Source organism: Dendrobates tinctorius, unplaced genomic scaffold, assembly GCF_039654945.1.
Source record: "Dendrobates tinctorius isolate UK_male_01 unplaced genomic scaffold, ASM3965494v1 ptg000030l, whole genome shotgun sequence".
NCBI classification, from domain to species: domain Eukaryota; kingdom Metazoa; phylum Chordata; class Amphibia; order Anura; family Dendrobatidae; genus Dendrobates; species Dendrobates tinctorius.
Genome location: NW_027361698.1, coordinates 24902610 through 24924298, shown reverse-complemented (window position 1 = coordinate 24924298; position 21689 = coordinate 24902610). Strand labels below are relative to the sequence as shown.

Here is a 21689-nt window from a genome sequence, read left to right as displayed (position 1 = left end):
AAGCTTTCAAACATTAGAATACCACTTTAAGAAGGTGGAGGGTAGCATACATACTGGTTACCTGTGTCTTATGTGAAGTGTCAGGACAACCACCATCTGTGTATGGGAATCTTCAAATCTGACTGCCCCCGCAAAAATGTTGTGGGGGAGTGGAAGGGCTGACACTTTAAAATAAAGAGGACACCCTGGTTTTCTTCCCATACTCCTTGAAAACACATGAGCGCTGTATTCTGCTGACAGTCACATAGTTTGGGAGTCCTGAACTCTACTGATCAGTAAGTTGCGATTTGGGGAAAACCCTTTTCATGTCAGACAATAGCCACAGATCATGGGAGCAGCAAATATTGGATAATCTGTACATCAGTACATTTGAAAACTGGTTTTAATCGTTCAATGCAATGTAAAACATTTACATAATAGGCTGACAGACAATTCTCTTAATTTAAAATATTACTTGTGCTGTGTTCTTTAAGATAAAAGGTCTTTTTAAATATTAAATTTCTGTAAAATAATCCAGTACTATATGTCATCAAGACTGTATATGAATAATTACAAGGCAGAGGATGGACACCAGTCCTAGAGCTTGTAAGCCAAGAAACCATAACATGACTCCAAAAAACAAAAGGAGCACAGGTTCCACAGTCCTTTCACCAAAGTACATCCGGGAGAAGCCAGTGTCAAGTAGAAGTTTGTTGATTGCACCAAAAAGTGTCCCCATTTTCTCATAGTCATCCCTTATGATTTGCTCTGGATGGTTGATCGGAAGGGGTGAAGTCTGGGAAGACACAATGGTTTAGTTTACTACATAGTTCTAGACACATCAGTACATTAGATCACAAGATATGACGCTAAAAACATTTCCAGGAATTTCCAGTGAGGAACCATAGTTCACAAAGTGGCATTGTAGCCAAACATCTAACAGCAGAGAGAGCGCTTCACAGGTTGGTGGATTTTACATCTCCTTTATTCCGCCTTCTGTGGCGATGTTTCGATCATACAAGATCTTTTGATTGAAACGTCGCCACAGAAGGCAGAATAAAGGAGATGTAAAATCCACCAACCTGTGAAGTGCCGTCTCTACTCTGTTTGTGATGTCTGAACGCATTCCAAGAGGGACTCCTTGGACCTGACGTGCGCTCCTATTGTGGGTAAAGATAACCCTGTGATACTATGAGGTGCTGTGGACTTATTTTTCTTTTTGCTTGAGATATTGCAGCCAAGTCACCCGAATAGGGCTGAACGGTAGCACTGGCCACAGCTCCTTGTATCGGTGCAGTAATGTGATGTACTATATAGACATTCTAAAGCTCATGAGTCAAATATGACGGCATGCCTTTAACCTTACTAAAAAGGGGTTGCCCGAACTACAAGTCAGATTTCATCATGTATGCCAATCTAATGACATTAAACAATCTTCTAATATACCGTACTTTAAATTAAAACTTCCCTAAATGCTTCTCTTTCCCCTTTACTTTGATGCTTCATATGAGAATCCCAGTGCGTCCACAGCCTCTGCCCCCTCCCTGAAATGAAGAGAGTCAGTGACCTTAGCTTCAAGGGCAGGTACAGTCACTGCACAATGAGTCAGCAAGAGAAAATTCTGACAAGTAGTAACAAATTGGCATTGGCATTTGCTGGGGCAGCCCTTGTTTCAGCACACTGGGTATTCGTCTTACAATGCATACTGAGTGCGCTCTGTTGCCAGCTCGTTACTACTGATCTAAGCTGGGGAGTGCATCTACTTTGTGCAGGAACTAGCCCAGCCCCTGAAATGAAGGTCACTGATGATTATGTGTCAATTTATTTCCTGCAAAAAAATTGAACTGAAGACATAATTTGGTAAGGAATCCTCACTCATGAAATAAGCATATAAATGTTTATGGGGCAGGACTGTCTAAATAAACTTAATATGGATTCTACATTTTCTAAAGTGATATGTAACAGTCTTCTAGGTGGTGCAGTGCTTTACAAATTCAGAAACCTGTCCCTTTAACAAGAGAAAAATGAAGGGAAAAAAAGACCCAGCTGGCTGTGTTACAAGTGTTGGAATGTGAAGGACAAAGTCAGGAAACCGCTCTTACATCCACACAGTAAAGTTAGCAGGGTTTCCCCCCCCCCCCCCCCCAACCACTTGCATTGCAAACAGTCAAATATGACAATATCTGTGGAATAATACTCAGTCAAGATTGAGCCAAATGTCCTACATGAGCAGAAATGTACTACAATGTCATAAGCGTAGGGTTTATCACCCATTCAGAATATTAGGCAGCTTATACTTTTTTTATGTTTGCTTTAGAGAAGGAGTACTGAAATTCAGTTATGAGCAATAAGCCAACATTAGTGGCTATTGTGATGGCTGCCCAGTCATCTGAACCACAGATTTCCCTTACTGGAGTGTGACATTCTGACTAGCGCCCTGTTACTAATACTTAAGGGAATCTGTCACCCCATTTTTGCCCCATAAGCTGGGGCCACCGCCATGAGGGGCTTATCTACAGCATTCTGTAACCTGAAAGATAAGAAAAACATGTTAGATTATACTCACCCGGGGGGCGGGGTCAGGTGTGGTGGGTGTCCCTGTCCGGTGCCTCCCATCTTCATACGATTACGTCCTCCTCCTTGCTTGTCCCTCAGCTCCTGCGTACGCGTACTTTGTCTGCCCTGTTGAGGGTAAAGTACTGCAGTGCACAGGCGCCGGACCTCTGACCTTTCCTGGCGCACTGCAGTACTTTACTCTGCCGTGCGCAGGCGCCGGGAAAGGTCAGAGGTCCGTCGCACTGCAGTACTTTACTCTACCCTCAACAGGGCAGACAAAGTACACGTGCGCAGGAGCCAAGGGGGAAGCAAAGAGGAGGACAGTGTACGAAGATGGGAGGCGCCGGACAGGACAGCGACACCTATCGGACCGGGCCGAACGCCAGGGTGAGTATAATCTAACTCTTTTTTCTTATCTTTCAGGTTTCATCAGGGGCTTATTTACAGCATTACAGAATGCTGTCGATAAGCCCCTGATGGTGGTGGCCGCAGCTGATAGGGTGACAGATCTCCTTTAAAGAGGCTTTTAGTTTAGTTAAACTAATAAGAGGAGTTCCCCCAGCCAGGATCCTCAACGAGAGAGTATTTGTAATTAGTGTATCATTGTAGATTACCAGTGTTGACTCAAAATCCCACCACTAAAATTGCACATGCGATTCCAGCCTTAGGCCAAGTTCACATGTTGCGTCTATGCAAAATTTTAAGCTGTGTTTTACAGTACCAGCAAAACTTAGGAGATTTCAGAAGTCTCATGCACACTTTATCCTGACTAAACTGGAAAACTGATGTGTCTGAAAACTGCAGCAGGTCATTTTTTATCAGTGTTTTCTCACCCATAGAGAGCAAGGAGTAAGTGCAAACTTGAATTTGCCACTAATATGCCCATGAGGGTTTGGAGTACAAGTCAAGAGACCAGCAGCTGACTTCCTGCCATATCTCCCCACAGATAACAGCTTATCTTGGTGTCCCAGCTGAGGGACAGTTTATGATCTAAGAATCTATGATCAATATCAAGGCATCAGAAAACCTTTGCAGGACAGGCCGTTAATGGCTTACCGGGCAGAGTGAATTTGTAGCATCCATGTTCAATATCTTAACAGCAATTAAGCCTCGTTCAAGCAAATGGAACCTAGTGGCAATATCATGCTGTCACTACCAATTCTATGATGTGCTATGCATGGCACACACACACACACTAAAATCGGCAGGGTGAAGGGGCTGTGACATTCTAAGAAAGCTTTCCCCACCAATAAGGACTTGAGGGATTTTCCACTTTCAGGAAAGGGGAGACCTAATGCTTTTCTATACCTCAAAACAGAATCTGTAGTCACCCTCCATGGGTCCAGCACCAGCTTTCCGTTGCTGCTGAAGTCCAGAGAGTCCGTATTGGGAATTGGCCTTGAAGGGAGGCTGACATGACAGGGTTGATTTGGGAATATCGTAAGTTAAAGGGACATTTGGAAGTGTGTGTGTGTGTGTGTGTGTGTGTGTGTGTGTGTGTGTGTGTGTGTGTGTGTGTGTGTGTGTGTGTGGGGGGGGGGGGGGGGGTGTTAACAGATTTGTACAGAGGTAGAGCTGGGGTCAGGTCTTGGGAAGGAGGGGTCTGACATGGCATTAATGAAGCAGAAATATAAAAAGGGTCAGCCATCTTATTTGGGGTAGCCATTTTAGGTACCCCCCTTACAGTGTCAAGAGGCTCCCACCCACCCTGGAAGACAGAATTTTTCCGGCACTGGAAAATTTTCCATAAAAAACACTTATTCAGAAAATCTTCTTGGTTAAAAAACACAATACATGAGGGGAGAGCCCCCAATGCCCGACACGTCTCGGACCTGAAACAGTCCTTCCTCTAAGGCAGTGTTCCCCAACTCCGTCCTCAAAAGCCACCAACAGGTCATGTTTGCAGGATTTCCTTAGTATTGCACAGGTGATAATTGCATCACCTGGACAGACAAGAATTCCATCACCTGTGAAATACTAAGAAAATCCTGAAAAAATGACCTGTTGGCGGCTCTTGAGGACTGGAGTTGGGGAATCCTGCTCTAAGGCATACACTAATGCCTTCTTAGAGGAAGGACCGTTTCAGGTCTGAAACATCAGGCGCTGGGGCTCTCCTCTCATGATTTTTTAACCATGAATATGGATGATTTCTTTATGGAAAAATTTCCAGCACCGGAAAAATTCTTTGCCATCAAGCTTGTTCATATGTGGTAGTCAGCCACTGAATTACAGGCACGGCAAGTCTCCAAGCAAAGTCTTGTGAGCAATCATCCCCCCCCCCCCACCCATTTTTTGATTAGCTTACAAACTGGTCTGTCCGTTGTCCAAGTAGCACATTTAGCAAGATGCATGGTGCAAGATATTCAGGAAATAGGTTTTTTTTTTTAGAACATGCTGAATACAGTGTATACCACATCAGAGAAATACTGCAAAATCTAGTGCAAGTACATACACAACATGTCAGATTAGGGGACATCCTGTTCCTCTGGGATGAAGGTTTTCAACTAGGAAGGAACAAAAAAAAAAAAAAAAAAAAAAAAAAAAAAAAGTAATTTTACAGTCATGAGTCTAGAGCTGTGCATAAGCCTCCAAGAATGAGATCTTTATCACAAATATGCAGAGATGTTTTGATGGTAAACAGAGAATACCGGTCACTACAGACCCTTCATTCCAGAACCACCAGTAGCAAGACCCAGTGTTTGTACATAAACTAAGGTGGTCTACACAATTGTATCATGTGAGCTTTGCTCTTGCATGCTGCGCTATTTAGTAAGACATTATATGATTTACAACTGCAGAAAAATGGAAATACTGATTTAGCCATAAGATAAAGTGAAATGCGGCTCTACTTGTTTAGCACAGCTATCAAACCAGGTCCCAGAACGCAACAGAAGGGTGTAGAGTTTGTGTCACCATAAGTTGCCAAGCAGAGGTACCTTAGGGTCCCATTTCACTTAGCGACGCACCAGCGATCCCAACAACGATACGACCTGGTAAGGATCGCTGGTGCGTCGCTAGTAAGCTGCCAAACAGACAGATCTCTTCAGCGATGCAGCAACCATCCAGCGATCCTCGGCACCTTGTCACACAGCAGCTTTTCTGAACGATTCCAGCCCGTGTCCGAGTTCTGCGTTGCCAACGAGGTCGCTCGTCGGGTCGAACACAGCGACGCGCACTGGCCATCGGGACGCCGACGACGAAAAAATGGCCCTGGACATTCGAGCATGATCAGTGATATCCTGGGGGGGGGGGGGGGGGGGGTCAGTCGCCGCTGTGTGTCACATGTGGAGAGATCACTGGTGAGGTCGCTGTTGCGTCACAAAATCAGTGACGCTTCAGCGATCTCACTATGTGAGAAGGGGGCTTTAGAATTGACAAATACAGGTCTGTGGAGACTTAGGCTGCATGTCAGAGTGATCACGTATGACTGCTAGCACCAGAAACAGACTTGCATTTTGCATACCGGTGGAGTACAATGCACCTATGTTTATTTGAGGAGCATACCTCTTTATGAATAATGAATCTTTCAGCTACAGTGCACCACCACTAGAAATGTACACAGGTCAGGGACTGGAGCACTTTGCTGTTATTCATGCCACTTGTGGCATAAGTCATGATCTATTTGGCCTCCTGACAAAATGCCAACTACTTTTCAAAAAGTTGTGAGACTGGTATGAAAGTGGTAAAAGTTATAAAGTTTCAAGCAGGTTTACGCCTGAAAACTGATGAATCAAGGCCATAGCTCTTTGTATAGAGGATAACATGAAGCAGCATCAAACTACCATACACTAGCTGTAGAGCCCGGCGATGCCCAAGCACAGCAACTAACTGGTTAGCTATAACAAATTATAATGATTATATTGCACAAAACAATTTCACATCCTATATTCAACACTACAGATTTGCAACACAAATTAACCAAGTGATTACCCAACTTTTAACGGCGGCAGTTAAGGGGCCTTATTCCTCCTGCACCTCATGCTCCTCCTTTATACAAAGCGTTTCTGTAGCTCAGCTTTTCTCCTTTATAGCTGCCTCCTCCAGCAGCACCTCACACTCCTCTTCCATATACAATTGGAAACACTTGATCCCGAAAGAAATTGCACTAATTGCAATAAAGCGTATCGTATACACAGCCTACTTCTGCAGCACCACACTTTTCTCCTTTAGACCTTGTTCACACCTTATTTGGTTAGTATTTTTACCTCAGTATTAGCTAACACATGTAGTAAAACAGAGGAAAAGTATATTAGAAACATGTCACCACTTCTGTATTTTTCTCCCACTCGTGGTTTTGGTTTATAAAAACCGAGGTAAAATACTGACCAAATACTGAACGTGTGAATGTGGCTTTATACACAGCCTTATACTACAGCAGCACCTCACTCCTCTCTTCCCCTCACACGTGCACAGCAACTTCCTGTTATGAGCACAACGGTGTAATCCATGAGGCTCCTCCCTTTCCCTTGATGCCATGCCTCACAGAAGCAACTCCATTCTAGACATGACGGAGCTAGATGTGGCCTGTGCCTGCCACGCACTGATACTCTGAAGGCGGCAGGGCTGGGATGTTCTAGACTGAGTTTTGCAGGGTGGCTTATGAGGTGAATGTGTCTCCGCCCGTGTGTGCGGACAACGTGGGCCATGTGAACAGGGCTTTGTGTGGAGTGTGGCCATGCGGAGTGGGTGTGGATTGATATATACACTCAGCATATAACATACCACATTCTGTAAGAAAGTATGAAAAAGTTAGGTGATCTTAATTTAGTTTTTAGAAATGGAACAAAGCTAGATTCTCACAAGGTCTAAGTTTACATTATAAAGATAGTGTTTGACTTCATTTGCATATACTTTTTTCCCCTCAAGTAGATAGCATTTACAGAAAATCATAATTACAGTAGTTTGATTTTTCAGAGAGTATGACAGCACCACAAGAGAGGGTTAGTCTCCTATGACAGAAAACTTCCAGCGCTTGCTTTACTGTTCCTGCCTTTGGAAAAAGCAAACATCAAGAGAAAGTCAAAGATTAGCCGCAGCCCTGACTTCCTATTGATTTCGATTCGTACGAAGGCAGCTGGCCCTGATTGGGCAAAGGTCTTGTATGACAACAACCTCAAGTGAGTCCCGGGAACGCTAGTATAATATAAAAAAAAAAAAACTAACATCGGCAAACATTCAGATTGAGAAGGGGCTGTCCTAGAAGTGGACAACACATTTAATGATTATCTAGTTAAGAACTGACTCAAGTTCACCTCTTTCAGGCAATTGAAACTCCACTTCTGATCTTGAGCCATTCTGATAAGGAGTCCTCTTAAAGGCCCCTTTACATTTAGCGACGTACCAGCGATCCCGACAACGATACGACCCGGTCAGGATCGCTGGTGCATCACTAAATGGTCGCTAGTGAGCTGCCACACAGGCAGATCTCACAGCGATGCAGCAGCAGTCGTTACTTACCCTTCAGACGTGGCGATCCTGACGTCCTCCATCCGCGCCAGCAGGAAGCGCCCGACGAGAAATGGAGCTGCGCGATCAGCGACAGACAGTGGGGGAGCAGTCGGAGGTAAGTATCACACATAGCGATAGCGCTGCTGCGTCACAAAATCGGTGACACTTTAGCGATATCGCTATGTGTAAAGGCCCTTAGCCTTATACTCGGATGAGAATGAGCCTTATGTGCACACACTGCAGATTGGTCTGCGGATTCTTCCGCGCGGATTTTAAAAAATCCGCAGGTCAAAAGACCTGCGGATTAGCCCTGCGGTTTCACACCTCTACAGTGAAGCAGGTGTGAAACCGCTGCGGATTCTGCACAAAGAATTGACATGCTGTGGATTTGAACCTGCGGAAAAATCTGCAGCATGTGCACAGCGTTTTTTTGTAGATTATAATGGTACTGTACAACGCAGCAGAAACTGCTGCGGATCCGCAGGGCCAAATCCGCAGCGTGTGCACATATCCCAAATCAGAAAAGTGCATTCAGATTTAATAACTAGCAAAAGGCTAAGCAGACAGCTGCCGGCTGATATTAATAGTCTGGGAAAGAGCCAATATCCATGGCCCCTTCACAGCCTAACAAACCCTTAAGGGCCTGTCACACTAAGAGATATCGCTAGCAATATCGCTATAACTAGTGACGTTATAGTGATATTGCTAGCGATATCTCTGTGTCTGATACTTACCTACGACCGGCTCCCCCGCTGGTTATCGCTGATCTCACGAGAACGTTCAGGACTGTTTCTCGTCGTCAGCTTCCTGTGGCGCTTCCTGCTGTGAAGACGAGCGACGCGTGGAGCCGGGCGGGAGGACGCAGGATCGCCTGGTGTGACAGGTAAGTAGCGATCCCCGTCCCCAGCGATGTCGCTAGTGAGATCTGCCTATGGCCTTGGGGCATGGCAATCGGTAATGGTTTTGGGGTTGATGTCAGCTGAAATCAAGCCCAGGGATTAGTAACGGAGGTGTGTCTGTCAGACACCTCCATTACTAACAGGGTGGATTGATTTAAATCACGCCGATTTAAATCATGATTTAAATCACGATTTAAATCAAAAGATTTTTTTCTATTTAAATCGGATCGATTTAAATCATGATTTTAATCATGATTTAAATCACTGATTTAAATCAAAAGGTTTTTTTTTAATATAAATCACGATTAAAATGAGAAGTGAGAGCAGTGTGCATGTGCGCCCATAGTTACACGGACGAAACTAGGGGCAACGATCTAACGCCAGGGTGAGGGGGGACCCCAAAGTAAGTAAAAATCTTTTTTGTTTTACTATATGGCAATAGGTAGGTGTTTAAAAGCAGCATGTCTTAATTGTATAAACTATTAATAGCCTCCACATTTTGTTCATACTGCCCCTTTAATTCCACACTTCTAGCTTGGTTTCAGTTTTGGTTTAGTTTCTTTTTCCCTGCATTCAGTTGACATGCCCAAACTTGTTGGATAGTCAGCAGTACTTGGCTCAGGCTGTAGTAACATCAGCAGTGCTTGGCTCAGGCTGTAGTAACAATCAAACTTCATAAGTGATCTGTGTGAGCCTGCCATGGCAGCAGGTCGTAAGAGACCCTATTTGGGTTCATTTTGTTGAGATGCCAGCAGCAGATCTTGGAAAGAAAGGTGCAAGAGCAAAGTGCAAATACTGTCAAAAGGATATCCAAGGACTTGTTTGCCGTTTGAAATCACATTATGAAAACTGCAACCAGAAGGGAAATGAAGATGTTGATAGTGATACAACTAATGTCAATGAACCCCCACAGCTTCTTATGCACCAGGAGCCTAGTACTAGTGGTAAGTCTGGCAATTAATTTACAACCTATTTTTTTAACAGACATTTTACTGGGATGGTTAAAGTCTATGAAAAGAAAAATTTCTAGCACTGGTAGTTCTGGAGTATAGAATTAAATTTATGTTAAGGCAATATTTCACAGAAAATTAACGCTAAAGGACATGTGCACCTTTATTTTTTTTAAGGTGCACATGTCCTCCCCCCGCAGCGCTCTTACCTCCGATCCCCGCAGCGCTGAGATCCGTGGCTTCGTTTTGACCGTCCGCCTCCCGTCCTCCGGTTGCGGCCTACTCGCAGTGATCCAGCGGCGTGACGTCAGCGGGCCGCACGCTCCATTGAAATGAATGGAGGCGCGCTCGCGGACGGGCAGAACGAAGCCACGGATCCCCGCAGCGCTGACATCGGAGGTAAGAGAGCTGCGGGGGGAGGACATGTGCACACTGACTGGCTGCACCTTAAAAAATAAAGGTGCACATGTCCTTTAAGTAAAAATAAAGTGTGTATACGCTTATTTTTTTTTTATTGTAGGCTGCAATTCACTTTTGAAGTCTGCCAAATTGACCATTTAAAAAAAAAACATTTTTAAAACTTTTGTGACATAATTTTTTTCAGTTGCTGAGGCTCTGATATTAGTTACCAGTATTACAGCAACCTCACCGGAAAACTTGAGTAGCATAACTTTTGAGACAGCCCTTATAGGACGAGGACCATTACATTGTTCAAAAAGTTTGTTTCAATATTTTCGTTATATTTCTTCAAATACGCAGTCGATTTATATTTTTAATTTCTGTGCTTTCAGGGTCAAATATGGCTTGTGCTGCACGTGACAATCAATATCTGGGTACAACTTCAACAAAGCAGCCCAAAAAAAAACTTTGCGTGCAAAGTGTAGAAAAATTCATCTTAAAGACTACGACGAGCCAGAAAGAACATTTTGATGAATTAATTGCTAAATTCATATTTGCAACCAATTCTTCTTTCCGACTAGTTGAGCACCCATTGTTTGTACAAATGATCGAAGGAATTAGACCAGGCTACAAACCACCAAGTAGATTTGATATCTCAGGAAAACATCTTCAGGCTGTATACGACATAGAAAGAGCGGCTTGTACAAAATATTTGAAAGACAAGGTTGTTAACATGAGCTTGGATGGTTGGAGCAACATCCACAACGACCCCATAATTTGCACTTGTGTCACAACAGAAGATGGTGAAACTTACCTTACAGACACAATCGACACATCTGGAAATTCACATACTGCTGAATATTTACTTGAAATTGCTAAGAACTCAATTCACCAATGCCAAGAACAGTTTGGATGTAAAGTAAGGAGCTTAGTTACTGATAACGCAAGCAATGTGGCAAAAATGCGAGCGGAACTGGCACAGGATGACACAAATGTCATTACATACGGTTGTTCTGCCCATTTGTTGCATCTTTTGGCAAAAGACCTGCATATTTTGGGTGTCAAGGAACATGTTGTAGAAATTGTTAAATATTTCCGCAATAATCATTTTGCACATGCAACCTACAAGGAAATGGGAGGACTGAAGTTGGTTCTACCACAAGATGTTAGATGGAATACCTTGGCTGACTGCTTGGAACTGTTTATTAACAACTGGTCAAAATTACTGTCCATTTGCGAAACACATCGGGATAAAATTGATGCTAATATACGAAGCAAAGTATTAAATCTTGGTGTGAAGAGAAATGCCGAGGACCTTTTGGAAAGGTTAAAGCCAATATCGATTGCGTTGGATAAAATGCAGAAAGATACTGCAACCATAGCTGATGCCACAGAAGTTTGGAAAGATTTAGAAGGTTCTCTAGATCTCTTGAACCTCTCAAACAATGTAAAGGTTGCAATACAGCACCGCAAGGACCAAGCATTAAAAGAAGAACACTATTTAGCCAATATCTTGCATCCCATCTACAGAGGGAAAAAATTATCTGAGGCGGAAATCAACTCTGCAATGGAGTGGCTCGCCAATACTAACCATGACATTGTGGCAACTGTGCTGAAATTGAAGTGTGAATCTGCACCATTTCAAAAATACATGTTTGCAGATAACGTCGTTAATGAACTAAAACCACTGGACTGGTGGAAGTCGCAATCACTTGTTCTTCCAGCAAAGATAATAAATCTAGCTACTCAGCTACTGACTGCATTGGCTTCATCCGCAGGAGTAGAGAGATTGTTTTCTTCATTTGGTTTTGTGCACACAACAGTCCGAAACCCGCTTAGGATAGAACTGCTAAAGCAGGACAACTGGTTTTCCTATTAAAAGTCCTAAATAAACAGTAGGCTTAAAGGACTGATGTATTCACTGAAGATGTTTGCTTACTTCAAACGTTAGAGATAGGCTATTGTTAAAAAGTACTTACTCTCTGTAGTTCAATTCTGAGTGTTTAATAGTGCAAATAAAAATTATTAGGTTTCATAATCTACTGTTTTAATATTTTTATTTGTGTAAAACAATTAGATTTGCAAAAAGACAAAGTTTTGCTTGTGTACAACTTGATTAAAAAATCTGATTTAAATCAAATGATTTAAATCAAAAAAATCTGATTTAAATCAAAAAAATCTGATTTTTTTGATTTTTTTAAAAAAAAAAATCAAGATTTTTATCCACCCTGATTACTAACCCAATAGTCAAAATAAAAAGCACACTCATGAAAAAGACTTACCGTATATACTCGAGTATAAGTCGAGTTTTTCAGCCCCCTTTGGGGCTGAAAAAGAACCCCCTCGACTTATAGTCGGGTCACAGTGCCAACTTACCTGGTCCCTGTCATCTCTGCGGTCCCATTCGTCTCCGCGGTCCCCGGTGTTAGTCTGCGGTCCCCTGCAGCGTCGGGTGATAGGGCCGCGGCGTTCAAAGTCTCTGCGCACTGCTCTCCCGTCCTCCGGCAGTGACGTGCAGGGGGCGCGATGACATGGAAAGCACGCGCCCTCTGCCTGAGTCACTGAAGAGCCAGCGACGCTCAGGAGCAGCTGTCATCAACGTAGGTGAGTATATAGTGTTTTTTTTTTTTTTTTTTTTTTTTTTAAATTCCAGCAGGGGCAGCGGCAGCAACATGATAGGATTACCAGTAATCCTATCACTTTGGGGGCAGCATTACGGTATTTGGGCCACCATTCACTGTGCAGCATTTATGGGGGCATACTGTATGTTGTGCAGCGTTATTTGGGCCACCATTCACTGTGCAGCATTTTGGGGGCATACTGTATGTTGTGCAGCATTATTTGGGCCAGCATTCACTGTGCAACATTTTGGGGCCATACTGTATGTTGTGCAGCATTATTTGGGCCAGCATTCACTGTGCAGCATTTTGGGGGCATACTGTATGTTGTGCAGCATTAAGTCTACCAGTATCTTCGGCAATTCCCACCCTAGACTTATACTCGAGTCAATAAGTTTTCCCAGGTTTTTGAGGCAAATTTAGGTGGGGGGGTCGACTTATACTCGGATCGACTTATACTCGAGTATATACGGTAATTGCAAAAAGCACTCTTTCCCAAGTTTATTTCTTTTGACAATGGGGTTATTAATGGGGGTGTCTGACAGATTTGGGGGAAAAAGTGCGTCTTCTAATAAAAAAAGAAAAAAAAAAAAAAAAAAGTGTATCTGTATAAGATTTGCTTTATTACTTAGAAAACTAGCTTTAAATTACATACAGTAATTCTCTATGTAAAAAGCTGATGTTCAAAGTGCTTTGCATACGCATGTCATTCTGATTCCACTTGAGAAAGATTGCACTGGCATGATACTAGTGCTATTTTTCAGTAACAAAGCAATTTTATTTACGCAGCTAGGCTATGTTAGCAGTGGATTTCATCTTTAAGGTAGAACGGACCTCGCTCCTAACCAGCTGGTTAATTTTTTTTGAACACAGAAGGGGCTCTGCCACTATGGCTTCATTAATTTACTTTTGGCACAGTAACAGAGTAAGGGTACGCTCACATTTGTGTACTATTGGGCCCAGTCTCACCCAGGAGAGTGGGGAGATTTTTTTTCTCACTTGTGTGCAATATTGTTTTACTCAGCGGCCATTAGTCTTTTACAGGAGCATTTACCGTTTCCCATGTTACAGAATTGTATCTGTAAAAATCAGATGCCATACTGATGATCCGTGTGACATGCCATTTTTTCCCCCTCCCACCCATCAAATAGAGTGAAATCACAGCATGCTGTGATTTTTTTTTTTTTTATTATGCCGAATACAGCTGAGAAAATATATATATATATATATATATATATATATATATATATATATATATATATATATATATATATATACACACACACACATACATACATATATACACATACGTATTTTTCGGACCATATGACAAACTTTTTCCCCAAAAATTTTTTGGGGAAAGTGTGGGGGGGTGTGTCTTATGGTCGCAATATACTCACTTTCTGTGGCTGGCGTGGGTGCGGTGGGGCTCTGTGGTAAGGTGGTAGCGGCGGGCTGTGCGCCGATGACATTTTCTCAAAGACCGGAGGCTGCCATGTTGCGGTGGCCTCCAGGAACATGGACGTCGGGAAGATGGCCGCCGGTCCGGGGACGGCGCATGCTCAGGTACAGATCTCGGAAGACTAGATTCAAATCTCGGCAACGGGATCTGAATCGGAGCATGCGCCGTCCCCAGACCGGCGGCCATGTTCCCAGAGGCCACCGCAACATGGCAGCCTCCGGTCTTAGTGAAAATGCCGCCGGAGCCGCTGCACCGGAGAACTGCGGCCCTGCATCGGAGCACAACGGCCAAGCACAGAGATCCAGCACAGTACCACAGCGCCCCTTCCCCAGCACAGTACCCCAGCACCGCAGCGCCCCAGCACCCCTTCCCCAGCACAGCAGCATAGCGTCCCAGCACCCCTGCCCCAGCACAGTGCCACCACCGCACCAGCTTGGGATGGGATTTCCTAGAGGCCACCGCACCAGCCTGGAACACCGAACGACCCCTGTGACCACTCCACCTGTGCCGGATCCCTTCCCTGGTAAGCTGAATTCAGACTGTAAGACGGACCCCCATTTGACACATTTTTTTCCCTATTTTCCTTCGAAAAATTTAGGGTGCGTCTTATGGTCCGGTGCGTCTTATAGTCCAAAATAATAATAACGCTACACAGACCTGCTTATTTGTAGTTTTGCAGTACCTTTTCTAGGCCTTGTCCTGCCAATCTGTGGGAAGACTACAGAGCTACTTAGTAGAATATGAACTTAACTTATACAGCCACTCACCCAGACTGCCCAAAATAAAACTAGAGGCTGACACTCAGGTTAGCCTCCATTGGTCAAAATGGAGCGCTCAGGACACGATGTTAATCATTTTCTTTATTCCACAACGCGTTTTGACAGTCAAACACCATCTTCATCTTCTGACATTGCCACCTGATGAAGACTGTTTTACCGTAGAAACGCGTTGTGGAATAAAGAAAAATGATTAACATCGTGTCCTGAGCACTACGTTTTGACCGCGATTATCTGCAACCTGTGTTATTTTCCCTCTCCTGGGGTTATCACTTTCTCATACCTACATCTTGTGGCTGTATTCCTAGCGTTCCCTCGAGACTGCAATTACTTGCCTTTCTAGCCTCCATCGGTGACTGGGACAAAGCCTGGACCCACCATTTATCAGGGATAGCCGGCCGATCACTGGAAAGGCTGCAAAAAACCTCCCCTCTGTAAAGAGATGAAGGCATAAGCATTGTAAACTCGATCTTTATTGTATTAACTGATGGTAGTCACTAACATGAGAAGACAAAATTTATATATTTACCATATCAAAGTTGGTGTCCATAGCCTTTTAAAGCACAGTCACACAAGATTCGATTTATGTCACTCATCTCAAAAGATTTCATAAAATGGAAATTTAGGTCTTGTGTCCCAAGATGCCAATACCCATGAAAGTTGGCCATATTTGGGTAACAGACTAATGTGAATGGGAGTTCCACCAAGTCTCCCCTTGATAGTAAGAAGATGTGCACACTTTGAGCATTTGCTTGCAGAAATGTATGCATCTCTTGGCAGCAGAAATCCACATTTTTGCATGCATTTTTTTTCCCCCGTGCATTCAATGGGTCAAAAAAGGCACAAAGAGTTGACATACTGAGGATTTAAATGCACAGCAAATCCTGAGAGGAAAAATACTGATCATGGGCACAACACTTCAGGATTCTCATTGACTTTGCTGGCCTAAGGGTTACCTAGCGTTTTTTTGGGTTTTGTGTGCAGAAGAAAAAAGTCCCATTAGTCTGAGAGGAGAGTTGGTCGTGTTAGATTCCCATGACCTATAATTTTCCACCTTGTGAAGAGATACAGCAAGTTGCTGCCCAGAATTTATACACCTCTCTTCAAAGAGAAAAAACAAACAACATGCACTGATTTTTAGACGAATTGAGGAAAGTCTGTCAGTGGATTTCAGTGAATGACTTGTCAGTGTTAAGGGAAACTTACTGAGTTACACATGTAATAGACAGCGTGCGAGATAACAGACCACAACTGGATAGACCAGAGCGTTTATGGAGCACAAAGTGGGCACTTTTCCTGTAAATATAGCAATTAGGAAGCACTGTTCATTGCAAAAGCATGTAATCTAGCCATTAGGTTTTGTACTACAGGAAAATACTATTCCAGTTGTAAAAGGTTTTGCAACTGAACTGAAAGCGGACAGTTAATGGGAATTCTCTTTTTTTAATTAGTTTGAATGAAAAATTGACACAATCCGCCGCTGACCATATTCTGGCATAGTAGTATGGATATAGAGAAAAGACATTACACAGGTCTGCGACTAAAAAGCTGTTTGATTATTTTCATCTAATTTCCATGTATTTTAGTGTGCTGAAAACGAAAAAAAATATTGAAAAAAATCCTGGACGTCAGGATTTGCCACAAAATGCTCTTCAAATTTAGTAAATTTTTCTCAATTTGTTCTTTTTTTCCTCAGGGTTTTGAAAGTCAAAATTATTATTAATTAATTCACATCAATGCATTGAAGATATACAATGCCAAAAAAAATATAACTTTCAAAGAAAAGAACTTGCAGAGTGAGCTAATGAAACCAGAATCAACACGTTGCAAGCTGAACGAGCGGGCTCTGACATGCCTGGGCTTGTTTCAATTGTTTTATCTTGGTTCTTGCCTGTTCACACTTTTTAATCTCAGTTCATGTTAGCTCGTCATATTCAACAGTGTTTCCCAAAATTATCATTATGGCTCAGTGGAAGTGTATTAATTCGCCTGACAGTTTGTTACATTTGTGGTGAATATACAGTGTTGAAGCAACAGCTGAATATTACAGACTTTGTGAAAAAGGTATACTTCGCATATTTCGGACTAAAGCTTGGAGATCAAGATAATGCTTGGGCGCCTCATAAAGTGTGCAAACGGTGTGTTGAGGACCTCCGAAATTGGTTCAAGGGTAAGAAAAAAAGCTTTCCGTTATGGGATTCCTATGGTATGGCGAGAGCAAAAGAACCAGTTACTTTTGTTCATGCGATGTGAAAGGGTATAATTCAAAATGGAAGCATTCCATTTCATACCCCAATATTCACTCAGCAATTCGTCCCATCCCCCATGGCACAGATATACCAGTACCCAAGGCCCCTGCTACCTTGGAAGAGATAACTAGCTCCGATGAAGGTGGAGTCATACCTGAACCAGATGATGAATCGAGTTCTGACTTTTAAGATGATACAAGACCAAAATTGTTTTCCCAGGAGGAGATGAATGATTTGGTAAGAGACTTGAATCTTCCCACAGATGCTGCTGAGTTACTCAGATCAAGGCTCAAAAGCAAGAGTTTGTTGCCAGGAGTGTCTTTTTCATGGTTCAGACATCGTGACGACGAGTTCGTTCCTTACTTTGCCCAGGAAGATAAGTTGGTTTATTGCATCGATGTCGAAGGTTTGAAGGGTCAATTCAAAATTCAATGATTCATCACAATGGCATCTTTTTATAGATTCTTCAAAAAGTCTCAAAGCAGTTTTACTCCACAACGGCGGTTTTTATGCTTCCATCCCTGTAGGTCATTCCGTACACCTCAAGGAAACCTACGAGAACTTGGAATTGGTTCTTCGTAAACTTAAATATGAAGACCACGGTTGGCAAGTGTGCAGGGATTTGAAAGTCTTGTGCATGCTACTCGGGCAACAAGCTGGGTATACCAAATACTCTTGTTTTCTGTGTCTTTGGGACAGTCGAGACCAACAAAATCACTGGACCAAGAATTGGCAGCCGAGGGTGCTCACAGTTGGTGAAAAAAATGTCCTCTGAGAAACTTTGGTTCCTCCCCATAAAGTTCTTCTACCACCTCAAATTGGGATTGATGAAGCAATTCGTAAAATCACTTCCAAAAGATGGAGAATGCTTCAAATACTTGGTCACCAAGTTTCCAGGCCTCTCGGAGGCAAAATCGAAGGTAGGTGTGTTCGTCGGACCAGACATTAGAAGGCTTATAGCTGATCAAGAGTTTATCAATACCATGACGCATCCTCAAAAAGAAGGGTGAATTGCATTTAAAGAGGTCGTAGAGAAATTTTTAGGCAATAACAAAGACCCAAAAAAAAAAAAAAAAAAAAAAAAAAAAAAGGACAAATGCTGTAAGCATTTCAAGCTTTAGGTTGCCTGATGAGTTTGAAAGTGCATTTCCTCCATTCCCACCTTGACAACTTTCCTGAAAATTTGGGAGCTGTGAGTGAAGAGCAAGGTGAATGATTCCACCAGGACATTAAAGAGATGGAAAGAAGATACCAGGGAAGATGGAGCATTACAATGATGGCAGACTACTGTTGGACGCTTCAGAGAGACATTACAGATGCTACTCACAAGCGTAAATGTACCAAGCGAAGCCTCACAGGGAAGAAGAATCGATTTTAGTGTGTGTTAGTGAGCTCATTGCAGTTAAAAAAAATGATTTTCATGAAACATTTGTAATAAATAATTTTATGAGTCTATTTTCATTTATTTTGAGGTATTGTTTAATTTAACATAGTTACTTAAATTGTCAGAAAACGTGATGTCCTATGACAAAACGGAGGTCATTTTCGGATTCAGCGCACTCAAAAACAAAGATTACGTGGAATAACCAAAACAGCTCTTGAAAAAATTTTTTTTGCAGACCTGTGTTATCAAGGCTTTTTATTAAAAACTATCAGTGCATGTTTTAAAGGAGGAAGAAAAAAAAAAAAAAAAAAAAAAAAAGACAAAAAAAAGAAACACACACACACACACACACACACACACACACGCACGCCAAAAAAACCAACACATTCTTAACTGGTACAAATGTCCAGTAAGGGTACGTTTCCATGGTCAGTAAATGCTGTGGATTGGACGTTGCGTACAGCTGCAGCCTCCAGATGTTACAGCATAGTGGAGAGGATTTTATGAAATACCATGCCCACTGTGTGCAGTGACACCTCCGGCTTCCCTGTGTAACTGGACATGCAGTGCGCCTTTCCAGACCGCTGCATGTCTATCTTGCGGAGACACTCAGTCTTTGCAAGATAAATATCACAGTCTATGTCAGGACACGGTGATTCCGCATGTGTTCAATTCAAGGCATCGTTACCAGGTACCTACTGTTGATCATACGTCCATATTGGTGCCCGTGCAATACTATTATGCGAGTGTACAGCATGGAGCGTTAAAAGGATCATGTACTGTATTATTAGCACAATAGTATGACCTTTGCCTGCCCACTCAACAAGCCGATGTGATGAAGCTGTAAATGTATGTTTAGCCTCAAGGAAAGGAAGGCAAAAAAAAACAGAAAACAGACTTCTAAATGCACCGAATTTAATAAGCATGCCTTTTTTTTTTTTTTTTTTTTAAATAAATTACTCTTTTCAAATTTATTGATGCAAAGCACAATTAGCAATACATATGGGCAAAGGTCTTCTGTCTATAACTAAATCAATTCATACAGATCTATAGTCATTTAATTTTCAGAACATCTCGAAAATGGAATTGAGCAACACCTGTACGTCTCCATAACAGCCATTACATAGGGAAATGTCATCCTGAGATGAGGAGGCAAAGTACATGCCAAAAATAACAGCATGTAATATATGGAAAACAAACAAATGAGTTTGGAAAGTACGTTAAGTAAATTCAGTGCTTTAACCAGGCACAAATCCAATTCCCAAAAATAATGAGCTGTCCATCATTCCGCTGTGTTGAGTGCAATTATTAGGCCAGAGTCACACATCTTAAAAAAAAAATCCAATTTTCACGGACGAGAATCGCACAAATGTTTCATGAAAAGTGATCCGTATGTCATCCATGTGCAATTCTCACATCTAAACATCCGTCCGGAATGTTCAAAATAGCAAAATTATATATATGAGTACATACACACATCCATATGGAGAGGTATCCATACCTCTCCGCCGTTAAGTCATGTCCCTCGCTGCAATTCATCTGAAGTGGTTAAATAGTTTACAACCGGGAACGGTACTAATGCTGCTGGCCCTGCTGTAAACCACAGAGGAATGAAGGAAAACCCTGTCTGTGCAGGTGCCTTGGCTGACCGGAGATGAACTGATTAGTCTGGGAAAGTTCCTGAACATTTTCCCATGCTCCTGAGTTCACCTCAGGTCAGGCGGGGGACTCTGCGCAGTCTCAGTGACGTCAGCAGTAGACTATATTTATAATTTAACCTTTGCCTCTTAAATAATTTTTTCCTAGAAAACAAAGAATTGTTTTTACATCGCTTCATTCTGAGAGCTATCATTTTGTATTTTCCTGCTGATGGAGCAGGATAGGGACTTTTGCAGGACAAGGTGGTTTTTAGTAATACTATTTTTATTTACATTTGACTTTGATAAGCGTTTTATTCAACGGTATGATCAAAAAGCATTTTTTGCCACTTTTTGTTTTTAAACAGTGTTCACTGAAGGTCGAGATGAGCGACTTTGCCTTTTTTAGGGTTGAGTCGGGTTTCATGAAACCCGACTTTCTCAGAAGTCGAGTCGAACGAAATCGGACGACTATCGGGAAAAGTCGAAGGTCTGACAGAAACACGAAACCCAATGCAAGTCAATGGGGAAGCAAAGTCGGCAGGGAGTGGAGGACAGTAAACACCTACATGCTTTTTTACGTCCTTGCTCAGTGGCTGAAAAAAGTCACGTGCAAGCATTCTGGGAAATCCGACTTTGGCGCTCGTTTTGCCGACCTCACGCTGTGGTTGGGTTTCGGTTGGCGAAACCCAACTTTGCCATAAGTCGGTGACTTATGAATCTGGCCGACCTGTTTCGCTTAACTCTAACTGAAGGTATTAACTAGTGGGACAGTTTTACAAGTCAGGTTGGTTCTGGATGAAGCGACAGAAAATGTGTAACTTTTTTTTTTTTTTTTTTAAACAAATATATACATTTATTGGATTAATAAATTTTTTTGGTTCTTTTGTTATGATAAAGTTGTTAAAAAAAAAAACCAAAAAAAAAAAAAAAAAAACCACTAAACTGCCCCGATCACTGATCTAATACTCTGCAATGCTTTGGCATGGCATTAGATCTGTGAATCATACATTGGGACATTACAGGCCACCGTACCTGGGTGAAACTGCAGCCATCTTTCGGACCGGGGGTCACCATGGAGACCAGTGGCAGAATGAGACTCCAATTGCGTTGTGTCGATTGGAGCAGAGAGGGAGCTATTGAGAGCAGCATTAAAGGGGTTAAATGCCCGAAGTTGGTGCTAGCAACGATTGTGGGCATTGCTGTAGGGTGTCAGTTCTCATAGCGCTCACATTCACTTTTGATTGCGCTGGGAGTGAGCCTATGTGATTGTTATGCCGTACATGTATGGCTTATGTCGTTAAGGGGTAAAAAAAACTTATACAAATGTTT

The 21689-nt window shown here is 42.5% G+C and overlaps 1 protein-coding gene across 1 annotated transcript in view; it reads right to left on the bottom strand.

Moving 5' to 3' along the window:
• Positions 1-364: 364 nt before the first annotated feature.
• FAM241A (family with sequence similarity 241 member A) overlaps positions 365-21689 on the bottom strand; it is a 40467-nt gene continuing 19142 nt past the window's right edge. The window contains exons 3-4 of the mRNA XM_073572139.1: positions 4988-5036; positions 365-775 (exon numbers count right to left, since the gene is read on the bottom strand). Coding sequence (XP_073428240.1) covers positions 530-775; positions 4988-5036 — 295 coding nt within the window. The 3' untranslated portion in view covers positions 365-529. The remainder of the gene's footprint in view (positions 776-4987; positions 5037-21689) is intronic.